The sequence below is a fragment of the Myotis davidii genome, unplaced genomic scaffold (genome assembly GCF_000327345.1).
Source record: "Myotis davidii unplaced genomic scaffold, ASM32734v1 scaffold332, whole genome shotgun sequence".
Lineage (NCBI taxonomy): Eukaryota > Metazoa > Chordata > Mammalia > Chiroptera > Vespertilionidae > Myotis > Myotis davidii.
Genome location: NW_006285779.1, coordinates 3,200,078 through 3,216,972, shown reverse-complemented (window position 1 = coordinate 3,216,972; position 16,895 = coordinate 3,200,078). Strand labels below are relative to the sequence as shown.

The following is a 16,895-nucleotide window of genomic DNA, read 5'->3' as shown; positions in this document are numbered from 1 at the left end:
ATTCTGAGCCCCCCGGCACCCCCCTAAAGTCAATAAACAGATAAAAGATAAATAAAATGTAAGATTAATAAGTGCTGCCAAGGACTTAAACGTAGGCCAAGATAAAATAATGGAAGGAACTTCCCTGAGGTACGATGGTCAGAGAAAGAACTAAACTACCTATGCTTCCCCCTCCGCCCTTCCCCCTCCCACGCCGCAGGGACCCGAATGCCCGGATGAGAAGGGCGGCGGCACCGGAGCGAGCCCTTTGTCAGCTGCAGCCTCAGCCTCAGCTGCGGAGCGGGAGGCCTCCGCCGAGAGCGAAGCTGCACCTCTCGTTCCCTGGAGGCGGCTGGCAAAAGCTGCTTTCCTCCTTCTCCCTTAGCCTCGGCTGCGGGCCCTACAAGCTCACTTCTTCCGCTGTTTCCCCCCGAAACCCCGAGATCTCTGCTGCCGCTGCCTCTACCACCAGCTTCCTGTTTATCCGCACTGCGCCTGCGCCGGAGACCGGCTCAGACCGGTCGCCTAGGGAGAGGGGGAGCCGAGGCGGCGCGCAGGGCGAGAGGGAATGAAAGCAGCAGGATGTACCACTGACGGTCGCCACCCTCCAGGACGAGCCGGGCGCCCAGGGACGGACCAGCACCCCACCCCAGGAAAGGCAATGTGGGAGGGGGCTGCAGCGGACGGGGCAATTGGGAAAAGGGGAAGAGAGCTGTTTACTCTCTCAGTGCGCAGGCGCGGGCGCTAAGCCTCTGGTTCTTAAAGACGCAGGAGGACACTGACCTACTTCTATTGGGGTTCTTCTCAGAGGTGGGTTCATGGCGACGGCCTGACACAGGCTCGGTTCTGCAAAGACCACACTTCACGGCGCTCAGCTAACCCCTGTGGCTTGAGTTATTTTCCTCTACCCCCAGCTTGGCGCTAACCCCTTGGAAAGATCCGATCGTTCGTTCCTTCATTCCGCAGACACCTACGGAGCTCGTCGCGCGCTGGGTGCTGGGCTCTCGGGGCACTGTGAGCTCACAGCACGGTGGCGGAGACAAAGTACACACAGTCCCCATACAGAGTGCAGAGAAGGGACTGATGGCATCCTCTCTGGGGGAGAGGCAGTGACCGTGATGGTTCTGTGTTTTGAGTTGGATGTTAAAGGATGAGAAGGAGTTAGCCAGAGTGAGTACTGAAGGAGGGAGGAGAACGCCCCAGGCAAAAGGAACAGAGTACAAATGTAGGGAAGGGTGAAAGGCGGGGGGGCGGGGGGGCTTAGAAATGGGGAGCGAGCGTGAATTGTGAGTGAGAAGTGAGATCCCTTGGGCCTCAGCATAAACATCAGTTCCTTGGGGAAGCCTTCCCTTCGCCCGAGGTGGGCCCGGATCCGTCGCTGTGTGTTCTGAGAGCTCCCTGTAGCCCTGTCAGAATGCACTTGACATTTATGTAGAGAGATCCGTCCCAAGGCGGGAGGTATAAATGTGGAATAAGCATCTCAGTCTCATTCGGATTACTAAGGCTTGGTATTGTCCATCTTCCACTTGAGTTTCATATTTGACTCCTCCGGTGGTAGCCCAACTTGTAGCCCATGTTCTTTTTATTCCGAGAGTGTTGAGATTGGGGTTAAGGGCAGGCATTTTCTTAGGGGGTTTCCTGTGATAACAATTGGGAGTCATAAGCAGCTTCCGTGGATACTGTGATCACTTGGGGGGCCTGGGACTGTCAGTCCAGCTGACCCCAACCTTTAGTCTCCTGACACTTTACTCTTTGCCTCACACCTCACACCATGATATCTGCTAGCAAGTCAGTAGCCACAGTTTCATCTGTCCACAGTCCAGACTCTGGGGTCTGTGGCCCAGGCAACATCCACTTTCCATATCGGTATCTCTCAAACTTGAAGGGCAGTTCTTGCTACATAATTTCTCTCCATACTACACCTATAATAGGAATCAAAATTTAATAGGCCTGTGATAAATATTTGTGGGTAGATGAAATAGGGCCCTGCTCTCACGGAGTGTACATTCTAGTTGAGGAAACAGGCCATAATAAATTCAATACATACACAGGAACTCAGTTGTGATAAGTAGTATGAACAGAAGAAATTGAGGGATGTGATAAAAAGTAGCCACCACAAGGAGGGGCTATTTTAGTGGAATAATAAGTAGTGATCCAGGTGAGTAATGACAGGGGCTTCGACTTAGAGGACAGCAGTGGAGATAGGCGATACACCTTTGGTGGTTGATTCAAAGGGGGTAAGAGGGAGAGGGAGGGAGCGGAAGAAATGAAGAATTCTCAACTAGATGAGCAATCAGGTGGATGGTGTCATTTACTGAAATGGGGAAGACTTGGAAGGCATGAATCAAAGTTCCATTTTGAACATGTTAAGTCTGAACATTTTAGGTCCACATGAGTATGTCAAATAGATAATCCTGGAGCTATGAACTCAGGAGTCCTCTGCATATAAATGAAGCCATGGGGTTTACTGTGATTTGGAGAAGAGGCTCAAGTCTGAGCTGTGGGCCCCAATGTTGTTTAGAATTCCAGTTGAGAAGGATGAGTCTGCAGGGGAGGGGTCAGAAGGGTCATCCAGAAATGTAAGAGAAAAACCAGGAAGTATAAAATTCTGGAAGGCAGGAAAGGAGGGTGTTTTGAGATGGAGCAGCTGACAACATTGAGTCTGACCAATGGCTAGAAAAAAATCAGAATGCCAACTTGTTTTTTTCTGGTTCCCATTGGTGTGCTCTGGTTCTGGGGCACTTCCTACTTCACTAGAAATGCTCAGGTCAGACTTCAACTTCCCTTAAACATGGATCTACCCCAAAATATAGAAAATGTCTCCAAACCTAACCCAGTTATATACACACACTCACCATGCTCATTCATCCAATCACACAATTATTGAGTGCCTATTGTTTGCCAGGCCTTGAGGATAAGATAGTGAGGTGGGGGAACCTAGTCCAGGCACTCAAGGAGCCCTCAAGAGCTTACAGTGTATCAAAGAAGACAATCACCCAAATATATAGTTATAAACTGAGAGGTGCCATGAAGGAAAAGTATAGGGCACCATGAGAGCCTGTCAGTGTCACCTTGTTTAAATTATGCCTGACATGCACCGCATCCATCTTTCACACACAAATCTCTACTGTGCCACAGGCCACCCTGAACAGACCTGGGGGACTGAGTCTAGCCTCAATACTCCTATAAATGTGCCTGTTTCCTCTTCTCTACAATGGAAGGCTGAAAGGTAGACTGGATCACAGGTTCTTAACTTAGGGCTCGTGGATGGGCTTCAGGGATACACAAATGAATGGGAAATGTGCATTGTTTTTCCTTCTGGACAGTAAACCCATAGCTTTCATCAGGTCCTTCAGAGGTGTTGTGACCCAAAGAAACCCAAGGACCTAAGGATTAGATAATTGTGTGATGTGAGCCAGGACAGATGACAAAATGATGCACTTTGGAACTATTTGTTTCTTGGATACCATACCCTTCCCTTGACCTTGTCAGTGTGTAGAGTAATAGAAGGCCTGATCCCTCTTCTATGGCTGGTTAAGCTTAGTAACTAAGTGAAGGTACCTTAGAGAAAGAATGGGAGGAATCTACCATTGGTGGCTACTCTTCCTGGAACAAAACAAAAAAAGGTTCCCACCCCACAAAGGAAGTCTCTATTACCCTAGTGTCACCTGCTCCATGGTCACCTGCCCTGGGTCCACTCCATCAGATCCATTCTTGGCTGGAGTATAGACACAAATGTATGTCCATACTGGAGGCAAGGTTGGGATGTTTACACAATGAAATTTTCATTTGAAACTAAAGGGAACGCTCCCCCTCAAAAGAAAGCACTTTGAGATTAACTGATGTCTGTGAATTAGAAATTCTTGATTCAACTTGTAATAATGTCTAGACAAAAGACAGTTGGTTTGGCACAGTCCTTTGGACATTAATATCCTGTCTCCTCCTCGTCTCCTCTAAGAGGAGAGATTCCCATGGGTGCTCTCTGAGATCAGGGAGGTTTCCAGCCCTTCCAGAACCTGTGCCTGGATCTCCTGTCAGTGGTCGGCCAGACTATGGGAAAGAGAGGCACTTTCTTTGGGATCTAAAAGGTTCCAGGTACATGAGTTAGAGGTATGTGTGGGGCAGGAGGGACAAAAAGGCGGAGACAGAAGCCTGTGCATAGCCATTGTGTTTTATTGGATCTGGTGTATTTCTTATTTTACAAAATATACAGAGGAGCCAAAAATGCAAAGCAGTCAACAGTGTTCTGATGGGAAAGGGAGCTTCCCAGGGGCCCTTCCCCTCAGATCCTAGCTAATGGGACAAGCAGGTGTATTAAGGGGTGGCAGCATGGCAGGGGTGCTGTTGATGATATGGGACCTGGTTCCTATGATTCCTGACTTCTAGGTGTGTTCAGGGGCATCTCTGGGTAGATTTAATAGAGCAAGAGGCGACACTAGAAGGGAATTGGGGGGGAGCTATCTGGGGGGTTGATCTAAAGCCTGGGTAGATCAAAGATTCTAATGAATGCCCCCCACATTGGGTGTAGGTGCTATGCCTGCCTCCCTCCTTCCCTTTTCTTCTAATGCATCCACTGGGTGGTCCCTAACTCACTCCATACTGGTAGCTGAACCTTTGGCAGGAATCAGCCGGGACATCTCCCAGCCATATTCTTCTGCTGCCACCATACAAACAGGAAGGAAGGAGAGAGAAAAATTCTAGGGATGAGCCAGACTTCACGATCCCAGGATCTCTTGGCATACTGAACATGGTATGGAGAATTTCTGGGGTGTTTCTAAGGAGCCAAGGTCTTCTAAAGAGCCTGGAAACTCATATTCTGGTGGCAGACCTGTGGAGCTCAGAGTCATAGCCTTAGCTCTCAGCATCTCCAGGCCTTTCTGCTTTACACTCCAGCTACTTCCTAGGACTCAACCACTGCCTGAAGCCTGAGAGTTCTCCCTTGTCCCTCTCCTAGGGAGCTCTCAGGCCCTGGTCTGAAAGGCCAATCAGTGCCAAGGACAGAGCAACCTGTCTGAGAAGGGAGTCTTAAGGAAAATGTTTACGATATCAGGGATGGGGGAAGCACCATAACAGGAGAAATTTTGTCTAGTGTTGCAGTTTCTAGAGTGGGGGTTGGAGGTGGAGAACCACTTAATTCCTTCAGCAGGGGCATCCTCAGCACGGTCAGGGAGGCAGTGGGAGCTGTTGGGAATTGGGAATACCAGCTGATACACTCTGCCCACTCCCTGGCTCCTTCGGCTCCAATGATCTGAACCACTGAATCCCCAGGCTCTTGGATTCCTACAGGCCCTAGGGCAGGTCTAGGGTGAGGAGAGAGCTAGGAAGAGAAAGATGAGGCCCAACTGGACTAGGGCTAGAGCATGGCCCCCCCAGGACAACTGACCCCCTCTCCCGGTGAGCTAGATGACATTGTCAAAGAGCTGCATGGACCTCATGATGTTCTCATCCTGTAGCCATGGTGTGAGAGAGGCAGATTGGAGAAAGAAAGAAAAAGAGCTTATCAGAGGCAGGGAGAGACACTGAGTCATAAATGAGGACATTCAGAAACACAGAGAGGCAACGAGGAAGGAGACACCCAGAGAGACCAGAGGTGAAGAATGGCAGGCCTCCCCCAGTTGTGAAGGAACAGGATTGGGAGTGGGGGTGAGTTCAGGAGCCTTCTCCTATATTATTGAGTTAGGCCCTGAGTCCAGACCAGGGAAATGGGGAGGGTGGGGACCTGTACCTTTTGACAAGATTCAATGAATTCCTCAATGGTCACCACGCCATCCTTATTCCTGTCCATCTTCTGCAAAAAGGTAATTGGGAGGGAGAACAGGATGGATGGCAGGAGAGAGACAGGTAGAATTCAGGCAAGTTCCCTACTGGGACCTCACCTCCTCTTCACTCCAGGACCCTCCAGCCTACCCAATCCCAAGCACCTGGAAGAAGCTCTCCACATGTTCCCTTGGGGCCTCCTCTCGGAGTGCAGGATACGTATACTTGCCCATCATGTCATAGATGGACTTCATGATATCAAGCATTTCCTGTTAGACCAAGAAAAAAAAAAGGATCTCTCTTCAGAGCCTCTAGCCTCCAAACCAGGAGGCCTAGGCCCTACGCAGGCATCACCCTGCTGTTGATGCCTACGTGGGTCGCATTTCCTTCCTGTGGGCCTTTCACACCTCCCCTCCAGCTCTTCAGTTGCCGTGCACACCTCCTTGGTGATGCAGCCATCCTTGTTGAGGTCATACAGGTTGAAGGCCCAGTTCAGCCTGTCATCTATGGTTCCCCGAAGAATCACTGACAAACCAGCCACAAAGTCCTGGGAAGGAGGCAGGGGGGAAACATGTCTTTAGATACCCTTTGCCCAACCTCCTCTCTGGGTTTGGCCTATACATTCTGGCCCTGAAGCCCTAGGCCTCCCTGGCCCACCTTCTCCAGCTTACCTCAAAATTGACTGAGCCATCATGGTTGGTGTCAAAGGCATTGAAGAGAAAAGTGGCATATGTGCTAGAGTCTGCAGAATATGTGGGGATCAGTAAGCTTGACTTCCAGACAGCAGAGGGCTTCCTATCTCTATGGGATTCCCCAAACACCTCTTACCATTGGCATTCCCAGCCCCTCCAGAACCCTCTCCCCCACTCAGCCTAGAGATGAACAGCTGTTTCCTTGCAGGCCTGTCCCCTCACCTCCTTGAGGAAAGAACTGGGAGTAAATCTGCTTGAAGTTCTCCTCACTGACAATTCCGCTGGGACATTCCTGGGGAGGGGGGAGACCAAACTGAAGACAGAGACAAACCCCCTTCTACTTGCTCTTCTTCCAGACCCCGCTCTCCTCCATGCCCAGAGAGTCCCAGGCAAGGACAAAATCTTCATGTCTCCCAGAGGCTCAGCATGCAGCTTTTCTAATGGGAGGCATGGCTTCTCCCAGGACACAAATAAAATAAAATAAAAACTCAGAACTAACCTGACAGTCTGGTCTGCCCATCTCAAACAGGCCAGAACTCCGGCTAGAAGTTCGGCCTGGGAGGGGAGGAGGAGGGGGTTCTCCTTGCGCCTCCCCTTCCCTCTCAAACCCCAAAGCCAGGCCACCTTTCCGAGAAGTCCTGGATAGGCCCCGCCCCTCCTGTCCCACCCCTCACCCAGTTTGGCTGGCCTTGTACTCACGTTCTTGAAGCCTCGGTACAGGACCTGCAATTCTTTGCGAGTGAACTTGGTTTGCTCTTGCAGCTGCTCCAGACCCTCGGGCCGGTGACACACGGTGGACAGTTCAAAGTCATCCTCCACGCTGTCTGCGAGGGTTAGGGGGGACCAGGGGAGGGAGAACCGAGCCTCAGGCCCGGTCCCCACAACCCTTCTTCAAAATCACGGACCCATACATCCCCCTTATCTCCAACTCCAGTAACTAGCCTGCCAGTTCACTGGACCCCACGCCAAGGACATGAAGGCAAGGAGAGAAGACACTGGTCAGCTTCGAGGTCTGTCAGCCCAAGGCCAGTGCCCGGTCCCAGAGCCAGAGATCCGACCCGTCTCAGGCCCCTGGGCCCTTGGTTCCTGGTTGGAGGGAAAAGCCCCAAGCCCATCTTCATCCCAGAAGGGGTTGGAGTAGCAAAGACAGGTTCAAGCTCTGGGACTTCCCGCACCAACTGAGATCTGCCCAGTCCCAGGCTTGCCTTTTTCCAGATCCTTCCTTCCTACTAAACCCCGCCTACCCCAGCCATGCCTGAGCCATGCCCCGCCCAGCTCCAGCCAAGCCCCGTCCAGACCCCACCCCTGCCTCCGCCCTGGGTAAATCTTAGCCAGGGCCCCACCCTCGGCCCCATCTCAGTACCCTCCCCAACCCCCAACATCCAGTCCCCAGGCAAATACCCCCACCCCGTGCTCCCGAAGCCCCCCGCCCCCGCCCCCACCAGGAGAGTAAGTCACCTGGGTCCAGCGGGCGGGGTCTGTGGGGGCGTAGGGAGGCTGGGGCAGCTAATGCTGAAGGGAGCGAACTGTCACCGAGAAAGCTGAAGACCCGGCCAACTGCAAACACACACCTCACTCCTCACACTCACTGCAAATCTCACAGACCTGCGTGTTACAGTGCGCACACCCCAGCCCCGCACGCGAAAGCACACATGACGAACGGGCACAGACTCACGAAATGGACCCCACGCACACGTGCCTGTCCTTTTTTCAAATCGATCCCCACGTGGGATCAGGAATCAAACAAACACTCTCAAATCACCACAAGACGGGCCTTTAGAGCTTGCAGAATGCAACACGATCCTAGGCCCTGGACAAGGCCCCACTGAAGAAACAGGCCTAAGATAAAGGGAACCAGGCTGCCACTGGAAAACCCAAGCATCCTGGCATCTGCGGAAGGAGCACTCCATTCGCATGGGCGACAGACATCTTGACAACCAACACATGCCCAGGGACGCGACAGGAGGCCCGAGTCGCAGACAACCCAGCTAAGCCAGGCACAGACCTGCACAGCCGCTGCCACTTCAGCCACAGCGCTCGGCTCGCGCCTCAGCCCCACACACCGGCCACGCCCACACACCGGCCCCGCCCACAAGCAGGCACCTCCCACCGACACTCGGGCCACGCCCCAAGCTGGCCACACCCACAACCAGTTTCTTCTAAAAAAGGTAGCAACGCTTGCTGCTCACTCCTGTGCCAGCCAGCGCCCACCCTACCGACACTTGGACATACACACACACACACACCTGCTCCCCACACACCGTCCCATCTCACATTGGACACACACACACACACACACACCGCACACGCACGCACACGGGTCAACTGCTCCGAGCCTATGTGCCACACACCGTCCCATCCCATATTGGACACACACACACACACACACCCGCTCCCCACACATCGTCCCATCCCATATTGGACACACACACACACACCCGCTCCCCACACACTGGTCCCAACACACACAACAGACCCCGCCCCGGAAGTACAGGAGCAGCACTTGCTTTCACTGACTGAGGGCAGGGCTTGGGGCCCGCAGCATGGCAGCAGCTGGAGGAACCGCTGCTTCAGCGCTTTTTTAGTAGGCCCTGGAGGGTGGCCTGGGAAGAGAGAAGACCCCAGGAAGGCACATTAACCCCCACTGCCCCTCCGTTCCCTTTCCCACCATCACAAATTAACCCCGGTTGGGGGCGGGTGTTGGGGGAGAATTAAGAGGACATGGCGAGGGTAGCTGGGGCTGGGTTAGAGGAGCCGAGTGGGTTTCAGAGGCATGGAAAACCCACTGAGGCCGCTCGGGCACCTTGCATAATGGGATGCAGCCAAGGACTGCGAGGCAGCCGGGGGAAAGTAGCACTGGCTTCAGTGTCCGCTGACCCAGTGCCCTTGCCTCCAGTGTTATGGCTGAACCCCTGAGGGTGATGTCCAACCCAAGGATTGCCTGGGTAGGAACTCCTCTCTCTCACACACACATTCAGACAGGCATGTATAGTGACACATAGAATGATAAATCACGGAGTAATGGATGCCATACAGTGACAATCTGATACCCAGTAACTCACACCCAATGGCCTAATTAAGCAGGCTTCAACACACACACACACACACACACACACACACTGACCTAAAATTCCTTAATACAAACATAAACAAATGTGACCTAGGAAAACATATACATGAGGACTTCTATAGGCCATCTTACACACAGCATGATCAAACCACACAAAACACACAATGACCCGGGACATCATGACACAATGTATTAACGACACAGTAAGACCTTATAATATTATACCACATATCAAGGTCACGATGTCACATATCCATTATCATATTGTGATTTATGTGCCCATGGCACCCAGATACCTAAGACTGCACCTCACCCACAGAATCCCTGTCTGTCCTGAATATGCCCACCTTTCTGTTCCACAGCTCCTCATTCCAAGGCACCAAATCTTCCTACCAGTGGAACAGCGTTTCTCATCAGCTGACTCATCCACCCTGAAAGCATCCCTGCCCAGTCCTTTCTAGTATAGCTAACTCTTTGAAGGGGAAATGATAGCAAATTTGGAGGCAATAACAGAACTTAAGGTGAGTATTTTGGTGTAAGGTGGGGCTATACAGAGCCCACTGATCACCATTCGTCTCCCTCTTATTTACACGCATGTCCTACAGCTCTAATTGCATCCTCGGGCGACCCTCCACATTGATGTGTGCCTGTCTGCCAACTGCACCCACCTCCAGACTCCAGGGCCAGAGTCCACAGGTCCTGGTGCAGACACCGAGGACCCCAATGTCTTTTGGTTGTAGGTTACTTGGGCATCCCAGCTCCCACACGGGCCCTGCCCTCCCAAGTCAGTCTCCATCTTCAGAAGGTAAGTGCTAGAAGTCATGGCCTTCTCCTCCTCCAATATGTTCTCTCTCCCTCCTCTGCAGCAGGAGCTATGGAGAGGTGGGAGGGAGGGAGTGGGTCGGGTGGGGGATCGATGACAGCCTGGCCCCTGGCCCAGGACTCCATTAGCCTGGACTTTGGTTTCCCGAAGCTGGATTGCACCTGGGGACTTTGGTGGTAGAGTTGCCACCAGGCAGGGGAGGTGAGGATGGGGGTAGGAACTCCCGCCCTCTTCCAACCACCACCTCTTAGCACATCCTCCTTACCTGCTCCCAGGACTCAATCTCCTCCCTCTAGGCTCCTCTGAAGGTAGAAAGAGAAAGGGGCTGCCTTCAGCCTAAGGGATGCTGGGTTCGCTAGATGACCCCTCTTCCCACTAAATAGTCTAAAGCGTGTGGCAAGTTAGAACACAACTGATTTCATCTTTTTAAAACTGGATGAACCCTAGTTCATCTAGGACCAATTCCTGTTCCCCACCCCATCCCAATTAAATGCAGCAGAGGATGGAGTTTTGGGCTCTTACTGAACACTAGAGCAGGCAATGCATGGACCCTCCTTTTCTCCCTAGCTCCTTCCACATCTCCCCTGCAGTCCTCCTATCATGGTTCTTGCTTGTTTTCCCATCCCTGGTGGAATTGGAACAGCCATGCTATGAAGCTGCACAGCTCTTGCTGTAAAGAGGAGGCAGAGGCCAAAACACTCTGGTGGAGGCAGAATATGTCCCCTCCCTACCTCCATTATCACTCTCCCCACTTGACTTTGGGGTGGAGTGGAAAATTGACCTCCCACTCCCAGTGTCTGCACCCTGGAGACCATTCTGCCATTGGATCCTGAAAGGATATGGGGCTTAGGAAGCAGGGTCCCAGTCTGACCCACCCCTCACCCTCCTGCCAGAGCTGACCTGTGAATGAATGTTTCATTCACAGTGTTCCTTCTCCTGTCCCTCCAGAGCCCATCCCCATCCTAAGTCTTGGGTATAGAACTGTTATAGTATCAGGAAACTCTGGAAACAGCCACACCCACAATCTGATACCTAAAGAGGCTCAGCACATACCCTGTCTTCTCAGGCACAGTCACATCTATCATCTGACAAAGCCACATACTCTGTCACTTTGACACATTAAATCACATCCCTGTCACAATACACAGGCTTACATAGTCACACTTTTGTCCTTTCTCACCACACACATGAACACACACAATCATATCCCCTGTATCTGTCACCACTGAGTCCACAAACTCTCTGTCACCTATACCTGCAAGGACAGAGGTGTGGGAATCACACATCTTCAGAGCTGTTGTGGACCCCTAACCCCAAAAGGGACTCCCCAGAAGTCTAGTGTTACGTCAGGATTCCCGGAACCTCCTTCTTCTACCCCAGATACCCCTGCTTATCTCCAGCCCTCTCCTCCTATCTCCCAGACTTCCCTCATCTCCAAACTCCAGTCCTCCTGCACTGCACCCCTTAGCATTTCTCAAACACCTGTCCACTGGTCTTCTCTCTTCACCTCCCAGTCCTCCAGATTCCCTCTTTACCTCCCCTAGATGCCCCACCACAGAGTTCCCATCTTTACCTCTCCCAGATGTCCTGTTCCCCAAGCATCCCTCCTCACCTCCCGGAGATGCCCTATCCCATCACTAACCTGCGCACTCCTCCGCCCAGTCACAAAAGTCAGAGTAGCCCCTCCCCAATGCTGCAGGCGCTGTCCCTCCAGCCAGCAGCCCAGAGCTGCCCAGGCCCCTGGGTTACCTTCCAAGGAGACAGGCTCAAAGAGGCCAAACTGCTCCAGGACCTTGACAAACAGAGCGAGGACCACAAGCACAGCGACCATCTCCAGCCCTTCCAGGTTCATGGTGGGCCTGGGGCATGGTCCCCAGGCTGAGACTCAGCAGGCCTGCCAGCCCTACTCACACCACCTCCCCCTCAGGCTCCCCATGGAGAGTAGGACTGCCCGCAGCCTCCCTCCCCTGCTTCTTCCCTGGATCTCCTCCCTCTCCCCACCTCCCTCACCCCGCCCCTGCCCCACTGGCCTCTCAGCCACAGCTTCTTCCTCTTCACAGGCCACTTCAGCCTCTAGACTGGCATCTTCTTGGGAGCCTTTGGTGTGAAGGATATGGGCCAGGCCAGGCCAGAGGAGGGATACAGTGACCTAACTCTGTCCCCAGGACAGTTTCCCCCAGACACCCTGTGGCTACTCTGTGCCAAAGGGAGGGGTAGAAAGAGGAGCTGTCCTTAGGGAGAAGGCAAGGAAGGGCAGTGTGAGAAATTATGAGTAAGTAATAGATGTATGGGTCAGAATATGTTATGGGCGTCTGGGTGTTTTCTGGTGTGTATATTCCTGTGTTTGTCTGTATGGAGAATATGTGTCTGTGTGCTGACACCTGATTGTGCACCTATCTATTAGGTGTGTGTCTTGTGTCTAGGGGTATGTGACCTGGGTATCTATGGTGTGTGTGAGAGAATGTATTGAAATATTTCTGAGTGTGTATGGGTGTAAGTGTCTGTGTTTTAGTAGACTTACGGGCCGTGGGTCTGAGGACTGGTAATATGGATGTGTCCTATAATTAGGAGTACAGCTCTGGTGGTTGTGTAATTGTATCTGCATGGAACTGTATGAGACTATAAGAGGGAAGAAAGCAGTGACCTCTCCCGCCCAGAGGACACTAGCAGCATCGATTGCGGTTGCCATGGAGACAGTGGGGGGTGGGGCAAAGCGTTCTCTTCCCACTGGCCACAGACAGGAAAATTGAGGCCCAAGGAGGGAGAATTAGGTCCAATAGCCTGGGCAGGAAAAAAGTCTGCAAGGATAGAGGCCTTAGCCTTATCAGGACCTTTTTGGGAGGAGACTTACTGCACCTGCCTTTGAGACCAAAGAGACTCAGTTTCTTGGGAGAGGAGGAGGGACTGTGCTCTTCCCTTCCTCCTGACGGGCTCCCCAAGCCCTGCCTGCTCCTAGGGAACCATTACTGAGCAGATGGAGAAGCCCAGGGTAGAAGAGAAATCTGAACCCGCCCAGGGCACCACCCCCACTGCACCCCCTGGAACATTCCTGGAACTCCTCCCCCATCTTCCCAGCTCCTTCGGGGTCAGTGGTGGTGGTGAGTGTAGGGGTGGGGAGAGGCCTGCAGGGCCAGAAGACTAGGGCTGCTGAGTTGCTGCACAGCTGAGTAACACTGAGCACTCACTGTGTGCTGGACGGAGTTCTGTGTGCTTACAGACACTATTATGCTGAGTTTTCACAATAAACCTGTGACAGCAGTAGAATTATCCCCACATTACAGGTGGTGAAATTAAGGCATAAGAAGGTGAGATCAGTATCAAAGCCTCAATTTTAAACCAGTCTGACTGTGAGCCTGCTGCACTCTAAACCACCACACTACACTGGCTCCCTTAGACAGCTTGCCCACCGAGGAGGCCCAGTTTAGGATGATGGACCCCAGAGGAAGCCCTCTTTCGGGGTCCAGCTCTGGAATGAGTGTGTGACTGAGCCCCAGTTGTGGGGTGGGAGTTGGGTGGGAGCTGGTCCCACCACTCCATTTGATCACTGATCTGTAGTTCTACAGCCCACCACTGGGGGTCAGGCCATATCTTACCTCTTTGCGCCCCGCCCCCTGCAGCCCAACATCCCAGGAAGGTGTTGAAAGGAGGGAAGGAGGGTAGCACCTCAGGCTTGATCCTCTGCTTTCCCTCCTCTCCTCCCCCAAGAAGAAGTCAACTCAGGGACTGCTTTCAGGTTCTCACACTTTAGAGAGTACAGATTAACAGGTGAAACCAGCAAACACCTTCCTGTCACAGTCCAAATTCCACATCTGCATTTAATACCCTGCCCTTACCCTCCTCAGCAGATCTCTTTTTCTTTCAGTCATTTGGCCTCCTCACTGTCTCCCAAATACACCGAACTCGGTGCTCTCTCTGTGCCTTTGCTCCTACTATTCCCTCTGCCTGGAACGCCCTCCCTCCTGCTCTCCCTGGGCCCTACAGTTCTTACCTACCTTTTGGAGACATCTTACATTCCCTTCCCTTCAAAGCCTCCAGCCCTCAGCAGACTCTCAGATACCTGAATTTCTACTGAACTCAATGTTGGACCCTCAAAACTCAGCACCTAATTCTGGAATATATTAGTGGGAACAATAAAAGGAGGCAGCCTAGCATACTAGGTAATTGTTAGGTTTGGTCGAACAATTGAATCAATACCCCTCCTGGGGGAACTGGCTTTTCAGGCCATTTCACTATGGACGTTCCCTTTGCTTAGACCACATTTCACTTGCTGCGACCACATTCCATTATCTCCCCTCCGGGTGTGCACAAAGAAGTCTCCAGCCAGAAAAAAGCCCGCCGAAAGTCCCTTAAAAGCCGCTGAGTCCTGTCACTGGGTGCTGGAGCCATCAGGCTCAGCCACCTGGTGTGCGGATGAATAAATTCATGATCCCTCACCCTTGGGGCCTCGTGCATTCCTCCTTTGGCGACCTAACAGTAATAGCATGGGCCAACGTGCCAGACTGGGTTCAAATCCCAGCTTTGCCACTGAATTTAATTTGCAATTAAATGAGCAAGTTCTTAACCTTTGTGTGCCTCAGTTTCCCATCTCATGTTTTCTGGTTGGAGTAAATGAATTAAAAATGGAAAGCTGATAGAATAACTCCTGGCACAGAGTAAGTGGTGAAGTGTTTGTGACCATCATTTATTTATTTATTCCTCACCCGAGGGTATTTTTCCACTGATTTTTAAAATATACTTTTATTGATTTCCGAGAGGGAGAGAGGGATAGAAACATCAATGATGAGAGAGACTCATTGACTGGCTGCCTCTTGCCCGTCCCCTACTAGGAATCAAGCCCACAACCGGGGCATGTGCCCTTGACCAGAATCGAACCTGAGATGCTTCGGTCTGCAGGCTGATGCTCTATCCACTGAGCAAAACCAGCGAGGGCTACATTAACTTTTAGAGAGAGGGAAAGACAGGGAGAAACATCGATGTGAGAGAAACACATCCATTGGTTGTCTCAGGCATGGGCCCCGACCAGGACCTGGGCTGGGAGGAGTCTGCAACTGAGGTACATGCCCTGGATGGAATTGAAACCAGGACCCTTTGGTCCACAGGCCGATGCTCTACGCACTGCACCAAACTGACGAGGGCTGTGACTGTTACTAATAACATGCCACTCCCCCCTTATATTTCTATAGCTCTTAACAATTCACAAACTGTTTCCACATTGCTCTCTCAGTGGCTTCTCATGACAACCCCATGAGGTAGCAGAGTGATTAGTGTTGTGCCCTTTTTATTGATGAATTAAACAAGGCCCAGAGAGATAAAAGGACTTGCTCAAAGTCACCTAGTTAAATGATGCAGATTTGAACCCAGATATTACCGGATCAAACCTGCTTCCTCAACTAAATTCCAAGTTCCTATAGGGTGAGGATGTTAAAAAAAAATTGTATAGACAAATTGAATGCCAGGCTCTGAGTCGGTGAAACAAATATGAACTCTGGCTCCCACTGGGCAGGGAGAGACGGCTCACTGAGAGAACTACAAGCCATCTATTCATTCAGAAACTATTTATTGCCCTAACCGGTTTGGCTCAGTGAATAGAGCATCAGCCTGTGGACTCAAGGGTCCCAGGTTCGATTCCGGTCAAGGGCATGTACCTTGGTTGCGGGCACATCCCCAGTAGGGAGTGTGCAAGAGGCAGCTGATTGATGTTTCTCTCTCATCAATGTTTCTAACTCTCTATCCCTCTCCCTTCCTCTCTGTAAAAAAAAAATAAATAAATAAATAATACATTTTTAAAAAAATATTTGTTGCATGCCTACTACATGGTAGGAACTGTTCTAGACAAGCCATGAAATGAGCTATAGTAAAAACTTTCTAAGTGGGAGGCCAGGCAAAACTTGGAGAGGTTATTTTTTGAACTGACTCTTAAAGGATGGCTACAATGTCAAAGGACCATCATAACAAAGGGATCATTTATTGAGCACATTTTGTGTCCTGGATACTTTACATATATTACCTCACTTAGTCCTCATAGTAAACCTGAGAGATAAGGTCTATTATTCCCGTATTTAGTTTATAGCTGGCATGGTTAGAGTGAGTAGTAATATACCTATTTTGTAGATGAAGGAATTGGGGCTCAGAGAAGTGATTTTCCCAAGACAGCACAGATGATAAGGGATAGATGAAAACTTGAACCAGGCCCTGGACAGTGTTGCTCAGTTGGTTGAGCATTGTCCCATGCACTGAGAGGTCATGGGTTCAATTTCCAGTCTGGGCACATGCCCAGGTTGCAGGCTTGATCCCCAGTAGGGGGCCTGCGGGAGGCAGCTGATCAATGTTTCTCCCTCTCCATTTCTCTCTCTCTCTAAAGTCAATGAAACAACAGGAACAAGACAGGGATTCCCACTCTCACCACTCCTGTTCGACATAGTACTGGAAGTATTAGCCATTGCGATTAGACAAGAAAAAGAAATAAAAGGCATCCAAATTGGAAATGAAGAAGTAAAACTGTCCTTATTCACAGATGACATGATATTGTACATAAAAAACCCTAAAGACTCCATCAAAAAACTATTAGACTTAA

The 16,895-nt window shown here is 51.2% G+C and overlaps 1 protein-coding gene and 1 long non-coding RNA gene across 17 annotated transcripts in view; one reads left to right on the top strand and one right to left on the bottom strand.

Annotated features, from left to right (window-relative positions):
• The first annotated feature begins 512 nt into the window (after nucleotides 1-512).
• Nucleotides 513-6,914, top strand: LOC107181957. The gene is made up of 3 exons (XR_001512670.1): nucleotides 513-789; nucleotides 894-1,149; nucleotides 6,785-6,914. It is a non-coding gene; the product is annotated as an uncharacterized LOC107181957 (long non-coding RNA).
• KCNIP2 (potassium voltage-gated channel interacting protein 2) overlaps nucleotides 4,131-16,895 on the bottom strand; it is a 20,087-nt gene continuing 7,322 nt past the window's right edge. For 2 of the 16 annotated variants that reach the window (XM_006756517.2, XM_006756515.2), the window contains exons 2-8: nucleotides 7,128-7,252; nucleotides 6,651-6,720; nucleotides 6,408-6,478; nucleotides 6,176-6,283; nucleotides 5,901-6,005; nucleotides 5,705-5,767; nucleotides 4,131-5,426 (exon numbers count right to left, since the gene is read on the bottom strand). In XM_006756517.2, the coding sequence (XP_006756580.1) occupies nucleotides 5,379-5,426; nucleotides 5,705-5,767; nucleotides 5,901-6,005; nucleotides 6,176-6,283; nucleotides 6,408-6,478; nucleotides 6,651-6,720; nucleotides 7,128-7,252 (590 nt within the window). In that variant the 3' untranslated portion in view covers nucleotides 4,131-5,378. Of the gene's footprint in view, nucleotides 5,768-5,900; nucleotides 6,006-6,175; nucleotides 6,284-6,407; nucleotides 6,479-6,650; nucleotides 6,721-7,127; nucleotides 7,253-7,886; nucleotides 7,986-8,920; nucleotides 9,032-10,586; nucleotides 10,624-12,070; nucleotides 12,272-16,895 lie in introns of those variants that run through there. The other 14 variants (XM_006756508.2, XM_006756510.2, XM_015559314.1 and 11 more) reach the window with 14 other exon arrangements.